The sequence below is a fragment of the Balaenoptera ricei genome, chromosome 20 (assembly GCF_028023285.1).
Source record: "Balaenoptera ricei isolate mBalRic1 chromosome 20, mBalRic1.hap2, whole genome shotgun sequence".
Lineage (NCBI taxonomy): Eukaryota > Metazoa > Chordata > Mammalia > Artiodactyla > Balaenopteridae > Balaenoptera > Balaenoptera ricei.
The window spans coordinates 20,798,721-20,810,610 of record NC_082658.1 but is presented as its reverse complement, the minus strand read 5'-3'; the positions used below and the strand labels follow the sequence as shown (position 1 = coordinate 20,810,610).

The following is an 11,890-nucleotide window of genomic DNA, read 5'->3' as shown; positions in this document are numbered from 1 at the left end:
CTCTTCCCACTCTGCCCTTTCTACTGCTCTCCCACTCTTCCTTTGCCGGTAGTAGCCACGTGCCCCTGTTCCCCCCACCCTGGTGTATGGGGAGGCGGGGGTTGGAGCAGTTACCCTTCTTTCCCTCTTGCTGATTAGCGGGCTCAGCAAGAGCATCCATATCCTTACTGTGTTTGGAGTGCGCTTCGTTCTGGGTGATGGGGCAGGCCCTAGGGGCCAGGGAAGGGGGAGGCAGCTCTTCCCTCAGCTGGCTGTCATCAGGCTGCAGCGTCCCCTCCCCACCCCCTGACTCACAGCTGGGAGAGAACCCACAGCATTACCACAGCATTATTGTGACAGCCACGAACCCATTGCCCACAGCCCCCTTCCCCGTCGTCCTTGGTCACCCTGACCTCTGGCTCTGAGCCCTGTTCTGACCAAATCACAATGATGAGTATTTGGGGGTGGGGGGTAAGGGGGGTAGTGGGAGGGGATGGAACCAACTTTTTCTGTATTTTGTATTGTATGTTTTCTTCAACATGTAACCAATCAGTATCTTGTCAATATAGTCAGCCGATCGATCGACCTCCCGCTTGTCTTCCTTGTCTTTCTCTGGCAGAGTTTATCAGACCGTAGCCTCTCTAGCTTACTTGAAGTTAATTTAAAATGAACCTCTACATCTTGTTAAACAAAAAGTTTAAAGTGAGGGGATGTTGGTGGTCATGGTAACCAAGAGAAAGAGGCCAGCTGTTACCAGCTCTAACTGGGTGGAGTGGGGTAAGAGTGAGCTGGGGCTGAATCTCAGCAAGGTTGAAGTTGAGGGTCCTGCGTTTGCCTCTCCCCCAGCCCCTCCAGATTATATTGGGGTATGTGCAGTCTGTATTTGAAAATAGTTGGTCTCTGAACACCAGAAACAACCTCTTTGGGGTTTTTTGATTAGTCTGTACTAGGCTCGTGAGAGACGGGGTCCTCTCACTCTCTTCTCTGAAGAGGAAGGAACACCGACAGACCTCTGGAACCTTGGACTGGTCATAAGGCCAAGACGGCAGCCCCACACGGGGGCCAAGCCGTCTGCTCCCTAGTCTCTGGGGGGCCCTCTGCTGGTTCTGGAGTCAAGTGATGCTGGGGCCCTTTTGGCCCTCTGCTGCTCCCTGCTGGGGCTGCTGGTCCAAGCAGTGAGCTGAGCTGAGTAAAACAACACTGCCCACTCTCCCCCCAGCTTCCCGGGGGCCAGATTTATCGTGGACCACCACCTTGAGGTGCCTTTCCTGCCCCTCTGGGCCCTCCACTTGGCCTCCCTCTACCTTTGTTCTACCTCCTCCTCTGACTCCAGCCCCAAGAAACGACCACAGACTGAAGCTGTGTTGCTCACTACGGTGGTGGTTTACTGGGTCAGGCTAGTTTGGAACCCTTCTTAGAGCCACGGCTCCTGAGTCTCGAGGCGGGTCCTGTTTGGGCTTCAGGGGAAGGCGGCACCCGGCACTGGCCACGGACGCACAGCTGGCCAGAGGGGGTCAGGCAGCAAGTCATGGCGGCGGGATCCAGGTCCGGTGGTAATGACATTTGCTGGTGCACCTTCTGCGCCACGCGGAAGCCGCTCCCATCCGGGTCACAGCCCTCCAGTTGCCGCTGGCCAGTCACCATCAGGCATCCGCCGTCCACTTGAACCACCAGCTCCTCAGGGGTGAAGCCGTGGGCATACATCTTCATCTGGAAGCCACTCTCCGCATGGACGTTGCCCCGTACAGCTGCCACATCTGCCGTGAGCTGCTGCACCGGCAGGGTGGTCACCTGGTTCTGTTCAGTAAAGGCCACGCTGGGACATCGGGACGCCGACTGGCTCCCGTTGGAGAGACTGCTACCGACCCCCTGCATCCGAGTGAGCAACTGCTGTGGAAGGGCGCGAGGCTCCGAATGCAGCGCTTGGCGCTGGGCCGGGCGGCAGACGCCGGAAGCGGGGGCTCTCATGGCCCCGCGTGGCTCCGCTCCTGCCCGCGTGACGCCGCCCCGCTCAGGGGGCTCCCTTGGCTTCCGGCGAGGTTGGCTTCCACAGAGTATGGGGTCAGCTGTGCACATGTCCTACCTCCGTGGGTCAGGTTGGCAGCCGCCCTGGCGCCCCCTGCTGCTGCTGCTTTTATCTCGGATACGGCCGCTTTCTCGGGCCCTTCCCCACCTTAGTCACAGAGGGCCCGGCCGCCGGGGCTGAGACTCAACCTGATAGACCAAAAGAGGCTGGTGGCGCTCGAGCCCAACCCTGGAGCTGTCACCAGCACGGAGCGGAGATGAGATTGAGCCGCCGGGCTCTTGCCCTTCTGAGAATCAGGCCTGGGGGGAAGGAGGACTGTCCCCTGAACAGAGCCATCAGTGTGACCGCGGGGTCATCCATTCTTGGAACGTCCTGCACTTCTCTGACCACGCACAATCCTGCGACACATGGGGATTGGGAGGTGGATGCGCCTTCCTGGTTTCCGTCATTCCACCCCGGGCCTACTGTGGCAGGCTCAGAGCTGGGCTCTGGGACCACAAAGATGAAGACTTGGGCCCTGCGCTACGTGGGAGGTGCCCACCGTGTGGGCGGGAGAGCCGTTCCGCCCTCCTCTGCCTCTACCCCATCTCCACCTTGGGAGCCTTTTACCTGACCACGGCCATTACTCTGGCGCTCAGTGCTTATAAAATAAATCCTTTTTGTTGAAGTATAACGTACGCAGAGAAAAGTGCGCAAAGAGAACACACCCGTGTAACCACTTAACAGGTCAAGAAATAGAACTGTTGCTGTTTAATCGCCACACTAGGTGCAACTCTGTGTCCCGAGACGTGTGGGATAGGGCCAGGGTTGGGGCAGGAGGGAGATGCTCAAGAAGCCAACTCGACTCCAGGCCCCAGGCCTGCATTTTCACCCTTGGGCTTGGGAGGTGATTCCCCAAACAGAAGCCTGTGTTCTGGGGTACTTCTCCTTGTCCCAAGAGGGCAGCAATCTTTACTATCTTGGAAGCCTTCGACAGAGATTACAAGTGAGGAGGAGTCAATCTGGGGTGCTCGCTCGGGCCTCACTTGTCTGTCCGACATCAAGAAACAGGACAGAAAAGCCTGGAAGCTGGAGGCAAAGGGAGCGACCGTGCAAGACTACAATTCCCATCATGCTCCGGGGCAGGGACGCCTGCGCACTGAACGCCGGTTGCCCATGCGGCCCTAGGGCTGGAAGCGCCGCGCCGCGCTGCGCCGCGCTCCGCTGCGGGGAGGCCATGACGGAACCTTCCCAGGCCTCGACCCCGGCCCCGGCCGCGCAGCCCCGTCCCCTTCAGTCCCCAGCCCCCGCCCCAACTCCGACTCCTACCCTCAGCCCGGCTTCGGCCCCGACTCCGGCTCCCACTCCGGCATCAGCCCCAGCCCCAGCTACAGCCCCAGCCGGGAGCACAGGGACTGGGGGGCCCGGGGTAGGAAGTGGGGGTACCGGGAGCGGGGGTGATCCGGCTCGACCTGGCCTGAGCCAGCAGCAGCGCGCCAGCCAGAGGAAGGCGCAAGTCCGGGGGCTGCCGCGCGCCAAGAAGCTTGAGAAGCTAGGGGTCTTCTCGGCTTGCAAGGTGGGGGCGGGGCCTGGGGTGAGAGGGGGCGGGGTTTGGGGCATCCTAGGGCTTCGGTGGGAATGGGGGCAAAGGTCTGGCTGGGGAACGGCTTCTCACCCCGGGTTACAGGGTTATTGACTGATTCTTCTGCCTCCAGGCCAATGAAACCTGCAAGTGTAATGGCTGGAAAAACCCCAAGCCCCCCACTGCACCCCGCATGGACCTGCAGCAGCCAGCTGCCAACCTGAGCGAGCTGTGCCGCAGCTGTGAGCACCCCTTGGGTAAGGCAGGTAGTGCCCTTGGAGCTGGGGGTGAGGGGGGTGGAGGTGGTGGGTTCTACTTGGACAGGATGATTTAAGTGTCACATAGTTTCATTTCTGGAAGACCGAAGATGCCTCTTAAGGAGGAATTGGTCTGGGAATGTGTATGCCCCAAGGGAGGAGAAAGGAAATCTGCCAACCAGAAGAGACAAGAGGCCACCCAGATAGGAGCAGTCAGTCTCGTTGCCGGTCACGCTGCTTGGAGGGACTGAGGGTGTGTCTTGGCTGGCGATGAAAAGGAGCAGGAAGCCCTGTTGATTTTTTCTGTTCCTTTTTCCCAACTGCCATTTATCCTTACAGCCGACCACGTGTCCCACCTGGAGAATGTGTCAGAGGATGAGATTAACCGGCTCTTGGGGATGGTGGTGGACGTGGAGAATCTGTTCATGTCTGTTCACAAGGAGGAGGATACGGACACCAAGCAGGTCTATTTCTACCTCTTCAAGGTGAGCTTCTTCCAAGTGAGTGTGCGTGGGTGAAGGAGGGAGGCTGGGGGGTCTGCAGCTCTGTGTTCGTTGACCTCTACTCCTCCCTCTTCTTCCAGCTCCTGCGGAAATGCATCCTGCAGATGACTCGGCCCGTGGTGGAGGGGTCCCTGGGCAGCCCCCCATTTGAGAAGCCTAATATTGAGCAGGTGGGATGAGGCAGGTGGTAAGAGGATTGGGGGCATCTTGGAGGAGTGGGGAGGCTGTGTTATCCTTCCCCCCCGCAAGCTGAGGACAGGGGAGAGGTTCAGAGAAAGGAGGATGCTTTGGGCTAACCTCAGGGTGGGCATGGAGGTGGGAGGGGGTATAATTTCTCCTCACAGACAGCTCCAGAGCAAAAGCCCCAGAGAGCCCCCTGCCCTCAGGAAGCACCTACTTTTGGATAAGAAGGCCCTGCTGGCTGCTCACACCTCCTCCCGTTTTGTCCCGTACCTATCTCCCCTTCTCAGGGTGTGCTGAACTTTGTGCAGTACAAGTTTAGTCATCTGGCTCCCCGGGAGCGGCAGACAATGTTTGAGCTCTCGAAGATGTTCCTGCTCTGCCTTAACTACTGGAAGCTTGAGACGCCTGCCCAATTTCGGCAGAGGTCTCAGGCCGAGGACGTGGCTACCTACAAGGTCAATTATACCAGGTAGGTCCAGCCAGGGACAGCATGGGGGAGGCTTGTGAGCCCAGCCTGGGCTTTCATTTACCACCTCCCTGCTCCTCATCCGCTCTGCAGATGGCTCTGTTACTGCCACGTGCCCCAGAGCTGCGATAGCCTTCCTCGGTACGAGACCACTCACGTCTTTGGGCGGAGCCTTCTCCGCTCCATCTTCACCGTTACCCGGCGACAGCTGCTGGAGAAGTTCCGGGTGGAGAAGGACAAGCTGGTGCCCGAGAAGAGGACCCTCATCCTCACCCACTTCCCCAAGTAAGGCTTATTCTGGCCCGTCAGGATCTTGCACCGCGTTCACATCCTCCCTGTGGTCCCCTTTTTTCCAGGAGGGCTTCCTGGATTGGTCCTTCCTCTCACTCCATGAACCTTCTGGGATGTGGGACTCTACCTGGGAGACTTGCCCAAGGCCCAGATATAATTTGCTAGCTCTTTGCCTTTTCATGTACTAAGTCTGGGGATGACAGGTACATGGCCCGAGTGCTAACACTGCCCACGCCCCTGGTAGACATGACTAACTGTTTCCCACGGGGTGTGGACGCAGCTCAGAATCCTTCTCACCACAGCACTCCAGGAGCTTACACTTGAGGTGAAACCGTTTTCCACCCCTGTCCTAGTCCTTTCTGTCAGATTTTTCTCTGTTCTGCCGTACCATCTTTTCATTTTAAACCTGGCTTACAGCCACCCAGTTCAAGCCTTTCCCAACTAATGCAGGCCCTCATGTGCTCCTCTTGCCACCAGGTGGCAGTAAGAGGTGGCAGGAGAGGGTGGAATCACATTTTGATACCGAGGCCCAGGGTGACTGGATGTCCTGCCTGGCACACAGCACAGGACGGCGTCAGTTCAGACCCTGTCTCCCTGTGCTGCTCACCGGGGCGTGCTGGCCTTCTAGTCTCTGTCCTGGATCATCCTGCCCTCCTACCTTCAGCGAGGGGCTCCCAGAAGACAGGGAGCTGTGCCTCTTCCTTGTCTGAAGGCAGAAGCTGTCTCTGTCTGCTCAGTTCCCTGAGGGCAGCCTCCAGGCCTTCCCGTGTCTGGCCCAGGCTGCTCCCTCGGTTGGAGGACAGAGCTGTGGGACAGACTCTACCCTCCCCCCAGATTCCTGTCTATGCTGGAGGAGGAGATCTACGGGGCAAACTCTCCAATCTGGGAGTCGGGCTTCACCATGCCGCCCTCAGAGGGAACCCAGCTGGTGCCCCGGCCGGGTATGTGCCACACACAGTAGGCTTTCTGCTTGGTCCTCCTGGCTGAGCTCAGCCCCTCAGTGGAGGAGGGGCTGCAATTGGCAGCAGTGGGGAAGTACAGGAGGGCTCAGCTGGGGGTGGGAAAATCCGGGTCCCTTAGAGGGACACACCAGCACCTTTGACCTCCATCCCCCGATTTTTTCGTCTCTCTCTATATCAGCTACAGTCAGCGCTGCGGTTGTTCCCAGCGCCCCCATCTTCAGTCCCACCATGGCTGGGGGCAGCAACAGCTCCTTGAGCCTGGATTCCGGAGGGGCTGAGCCCATGCCAGGTGGGTGCTTGACCCCTGACCTCTGCCCCTCATTCACCCCTCCCCCAGCCTCTCTTGCTGTCCCTGGGAGACTTTGCCAGCTTCCTCAGCAGGCGAGAAGAGGAAGCTCCCAGAGAACCTGACCCTGGAGGATGCCAAACGGCTCCGTGTGATGGGCGACATCCCCATGGAGCTCGTCAATGAGGTCATGCTCACCATCACGGATCCCGCGGCCATGCTCGGGCCTGAGGTGGGCAGCCCAGCTTATGGACCAGTTGTGCTGGGGGTGGGGTGGTGGCTCACCACCTGAGACCCCAGCTCAACACCCCTCCTCTGGTGCCCAGACGAGCTTGCTGTCGGCCAACGCCGCCCGGGATGAGACTGCCCGCCTGGAGGAGCGCCGCGGCATCATCGAGTTCCACGTCATCGGCAACTCGCTCACACCCAAGGCCAACCGGCGGGTGTTGCTGTGGCTCGTAGGGCTGCAGAACGTCTTCTCCCACCAGCTGCCACGCATGCCCAAGGAGTACATCGCCCGCCTCGTCTTCGACCCGTACGTCCCCAGGAGAGCCCAACCCGAGGCCACCACACCCGGGCACCTCCTCCTTGGCCTCCCCACTGCTCCCCAGGCCTCTTTCTCCAACCCTGGGCGATTCTTGCTCCTTAGTTCCCAGCACTGTGTACAGCTCAGGCCTCTGGGGTTGTTGTGGGCTCCTGGGGAGCATTTGGGGGACAGGTAGGGCCTGTGACCTGACCCTTCTCCCCTCAGGAAGCACAAGACTCTGGCCTTGATCAAGGACGGGCGGGTCATTGGTGGGATCTGCTTCCGCATGTTTCCCACCCAGGGCTTCACGGAGATTGTTTTCTGCGCTGTCACCTCAAACGAGCAGGTCAAGGTGAGTCCATGCCCCTGGTCCCAGCTCCATCCCACCCCCTGCTTCTGCTCTGGACAAGGTCGGAGCAGCACAGTAGTGACACAGCTGCCCCCAACCCTTCTTTTAGTGGCCAGACAGTTCTTCACACCCCCACAAGGTGGCAGTTGTACTTTGATAACTGGATTAAGGAAACACCTGTTGACATATGGCACCCCAGAATCAGTAACACTTTTATTTTGTTTTTTTCTAGTTTTATTGAGATGTAACTGACATGTAGGACTGTGTAAGTTTAAGGTGTACAACCTGATGATTTGACTTACATACGTCGTGAAATGATGACCACAGTAAGTTTAGTGAACATCCGTTATCTCTTATAGTTACAAAATTAAAGGAGTAAGAAAAAAAATGCTTTTTCTTTGTGATGAGAACTCTCCAGATTTACAGTAACACTTTTAAATGGACCTGTATTTCTCTCATCACAAGAATGTTCACATACATTGGGGAGTTAACTTCTATAACAGCACCCTATGCTGGGTGATAGTCCTGGTTTCTGTCCTTTAATTGTCACAGTAGACCCACTAGTAGGGTCCCTGGTTGTCCTGTTTTATTTTTTTACTTATTTATTTTTTATAAATTTATTTATTTTATTTTTGGCTGTGTTGGGTCTTCGTTGCTGTGCGCGGGCTTTCTCTAGTTGCGGCGAGCGGGGGCTACTCTTCATTGCGGTGCGTGGGGTTCTCATTGCGGTGGCTTCCCTTATTGCAGAGCACGGGCTCTAGGCGCGTGGGCTTCAGTAGTTGTGGTGCACAGGCTCAGTAGTTGTGGCTCACGGGCTCTAGAGCGCAAGCTCAGTAGTTGTGGCGCACAGGCTTAGTTGCTCCGTGGCATGTGGGATCTTCCTGGACCAGGGCTCGAACCCGTGTCCCCTGCATTGGCAGGTGGATTCTTAACCAGTGCACCATCAGGGAAGCCCTATTTTTAAATTTTTTATTTATTTTTTTAATACTCTTTTTAAAAAATATTTATTTATTGTTTATTTGGCTGTGTTGGGTCTTAGTTGAAGCATGCGGGATCTTCACTGTGGCATGCAAACTCTTAGTTGCGGCATGTGGGATCTAGTTCGCTGACCAGGGATCAAACCCGGGCCCACTGCATTGGGAGCGTGGAGTCTTAGCCACTGGACCACTGGGCAAGTCCCGTGTCCGGTTTTGTTTTTATTTATTTACATTTTAAAATGGTGCAGCCACTTTATTTTATTTTATTTATTTATTTTTGGCCACGTTGTGCAGCTTGCAGGATTTTAGTTCCCCCACCAGGATCAAACCCACGCCCTCTGCAGTGAAAGTTTGGAGTCCTAACCACTGGACTACCAGAGAATTCCATGGTTGCCCTGTTTTACATAACCCAGATCTGCATGGTGCCTCTTTGGTCCTGACATGTGTGGAAGACAGTCTCTTTGGGGTTCAGATATTGTGATGAGTGGGGCCCTTGTGATTCCCCCTCCCCTTTCCTCCAATTCTGAGGCCCAGGGACTGGGAACTAGCCGCCTGAGGACCACAGCTTCCTGGTTGGGTTTAGATGCAGGCCCTCCCTGCCATAGCTGGCCGCCTGACTTGGACACATTTCCTAAAATAGCTGAGTTTCAGTTTTTTTTCTGTAAAATGGAGGTAACGATAGCTGTTTCATGGGTTAACTTGAGGATTGCTCTGTAAAGAACCAAGCACCACACCTGTTCCAGAGTAAGCGCTTAGAAATCCAGCATCCTTCACTTTTCTCCCCATAAACTCCCCTTCCTCTGCCAGTCGCCTTTCCTCCTACCTGACTTGGATCCCCTGGCTATTCCCACCTCCTTTCCAGTCAGCTCCCTCCCCTGCCCTCCTGAGACCTCTCTAGCTGCAGTCCTGCCCCCTCCCCCCTGAAAAGCCCTGCCCCCTTCCCCTGCAGGGCTATGGGACTCACCTGATGAACCACCTGAAGGAGTATCACATCAAACACAACATTCTCTACTTCCTCACCTACGCCGATGAGTACGCCATTGGCTACTTCAAGAAGCAGGTGACCCTCACCTCACCCCGTTTGCCCACTGCCTGGGGACAGGGGTCATTCTGTTTCATCCCCAGTGTGGATGGAGTGGGAGTCCCTTCGTCTCCCCTGTCCCATCCCACACCGGTGGGGAAGTCCTTCACGCCTGCATGCCTCCCTCCTGCTGCTCCAGGGAAGGATAGGGTTCTCTAGGGCAGCTGGGCAGGCTGGGAGAGCTGGGAGGTTCTAGGGGTGAGTCGGGGTGGGGGGTTAGCCAGCCTGGAAACATTCCAGGGACAGATTCAGGTTGGAAAAGGCTTGCCAATGGATTGGTCGTAACTCTCCACGCCCTAGGGCTTCTCCAAGGACATCAAGGTACCCAAGAGCCGCTACTTGGGCTACATTAAGGACTATGAGGGGGCGACACTGATGGAGTGTGAGCTGAACCCTCGAATTCCCTACACGGAGCTGTCCCACATCATCAAGAAGCAGAAGGAGGTGTGTGTGCGTGTGCACGCGTGCACTCACACACATGCACGTCTCCGTGGGGCTTTTCATGAACGTGCACTTGAGGGTGAACACGTGTGGATGTGTACCACGTGTACATGCATGTGCGCATGTGAAGTGGGATGGGCCAGGGTCTTGGTTCTTGCTCTGCCTCTTAGGGGAAATTAGGGGGGCCTGACTGTGGCCTGGGAGGGTGGTTCCTGGAGCTGGGTTGGCCCCTCAGACCCTTCCTTCCCTCAGATCATCAAGAAGCTGATTGAGCGCAAACAGGCGCAGATCCGAAAGGTCTACCCCGGGCTCAGTTGCTTCAAGGAGGGTGTGAGGCAGATCCCTGTGGAGAGCGTCCCCGGCATTCGTGAGCAGGGGTCTTGGCTGGGGAGGGGGTGTACTGCTTGGGGTGTGGACAGGCATTCTTAGGGGTGTTCTCCCGACTCCCCACTTTGCAGGAGAGACGGGCTGGAAGCCGCTGGGGAAGGAGAAGGGGTGAGTGTTGTGTGGAGGAAGGGGAGGAAGGAGGGGGAGGCAGAGGGCCCAGGAGCCTCAGACTCGGCCCCTCTTGCCCCAGGAAGGAGCTGAAGGACCCAGACCAGCTCTACACGACCCTCAAAAACCTGCTGGCCCAGATCAAGGTGGGGAGACCAGGCTCCCTTCTGGGGGTCCCTGTGCCAATGGCTGTGGCTTTCTGACCCAGGGTGGGGGTAGCTGTCTCGAGCTGGGCGGGGGCACAGTGGGCCTGGCCTCAGCCCGGCTCTCTCTGCAGTCCCACCCCAGTGCCTGGCCCTTCATGGAGCCCGTGAAGAAGTCGGAGGCCCCAGACTACTACGAGGTCATCCGCTTCCCCATCGGTGAGGACCCTCCGTTCCAACTCCTTCCTCCCACACCTGCTCAGGCTCCCTGGGCCATGCAGCCTCTGAAAACCGTGCCCTTCTCTCCTGCTGCCCAGACCTGAAGACCATGACAGAGAGGCTGCGCAGCCGCTACTATGTGACCCGGAAGCTCTTTGTAGCTGACCTGCAGCGGGTCATCGCCAACTGCCGCGAGTACAACCCCCCGGACAGCGAGTACTGCCGCTGCGCCAGCGCCCTGGAGAAGTTCTTCTACTTCAAGCTCAAGGAGGGCGGGCTCATTGACAAGTAGTCTGGCTTTGGACCTCGGCCTCAACCTGGAATGTCTCCACCTCGGGTTCTGATCTAATCTCTGGGGTGCCCTTGTGCCCAGGTCTGCCTCAGTTTGAGACACTCCAGCCAGGGGCCCTCCAGCCCCTGATCCTGCAGCCCTTTCAGGGCCTTGGGGCACCCCCAAGCCTGCAGCTCTGTCCCACCCTTCATTGTGTCTGACCTTGGGAAGGGGTCTCTCAGGTCTGGGGTTCAGCCCCTCTAAGAGTGGCTGGTGGCCAGAGGATGAACAGCCCTGTCCAGCCCTGGTGGCCCCCAGTCCTGATCCCCCCTTCTCCCCACCACCACCCCCCCAACACACACACACACACACACACACACACTCTCTCTCTCTCTCTCTCTCTCTCTCTCTCTCTCTGTCTCTCTGTCTCTCTCTGTCTCTGTCTCTCTCTCTCTCTCTCTCTCTCTCTCTCTCTCTCTCTCCCCAAGCTATGGAGTTTTGGAGTCCTGGCCCTGGCCCAGGTCACTATTTTCCTCAAGGGCAGGATCGCCAACTTGAGCTTGAGTGAGGGGGCTTCAGGGGTTGGAAGTTCAGCCTGGACTGGAGGGGCCATGCCTCACCCTGCACTGTTCTGTTTGTCCCCCAGGGGTGGGGGGCATGGGGACCATTCATTTCCTGGCATTAATCCCTTGGAGGGAATAATAAAGTTTTGGGGTTTTTTTCTCTGTGTGATTGTTTCTTCAGTAGAATCCCTGGCCTTAGCAGGCTGACCCCGTTCTGCCAATACCGCCTGCAGGCTGGGGCTGCCCTTCTCAGCAAGCCTCATGCCTGTCCCGCGCCCCTGGGGCGATGGGACCTGCTGGGCTGCAGCCCC

The 11,890-nt window shown here is 57.4% G+C and overlaps 2 protein-coding genes across 4 annotated transcripts; one reads left to right on the top strand and one right to left on the bottom strand.

Annotated features, from left to right (window-relative positions):
• The first annotated feature begins 72 nt into the window (after positions 1-72).
• KAT2A (lysine acetyltransferase 2A) lies at positions 73-11,741 on the top strand. Of its 3 annotated transcripts, none has more exons than XM_059906528.1 (18): positions 73-3,560; positions 3,700-3,808; positions 4,163-4,308; positions 4,407-4,496; positions 4,797-4,978; positions 5,069-5,260; positions 6,101-6,207; positions 6,407-6,517; positions 6,607-6,746; positions 6,841-7,049; positions 7,266-7,392; positions 9,316-9,426; positions 9,748-9,891; positions 10,141-10,255; positions 10,347-10,383; positions 10,466-10,529; positions 10,661-10,745; positions 10,844-11,741. In XM_059906528.1, exons 1-18 carry the CDS (start codon positions 2,829-2,831, stop codon positions 11,035-11,037), a joined length of 2,895 nt encoding a protein of 964 aa, XP_059762511.1. In that variant the 5' UTR covers positions 73-2,828; the 3' UTR covers positions 11,038-11,741. The 3 variants fall into 3 exon arrangements, with proteins under 3 accessions (XP_059762511.1, XP_059762510.1, XP_059762509.1); XM_059906527.1 differs by having other exon boundaries at positions 3,700-3,823; positions 6,610-6,746; XM_059906526.1 differs by having other exon boundaries at positions 3,700-3,823.
• On the bottom strand, positions 1,372-1,854 carry HSPB9 (heat shock protein family B (small) member 9). Its single transcript, XM_059908458.1, has one exon. It carries the CDS (start codon positions 1,852-1,854, stop codon positions 1,372-1,374), a length of 483 nt encoding a protein of 160 aa, XP_059764441.1.
• Positions 11,742-11,890: the final 149 nt, after the last annotated feature.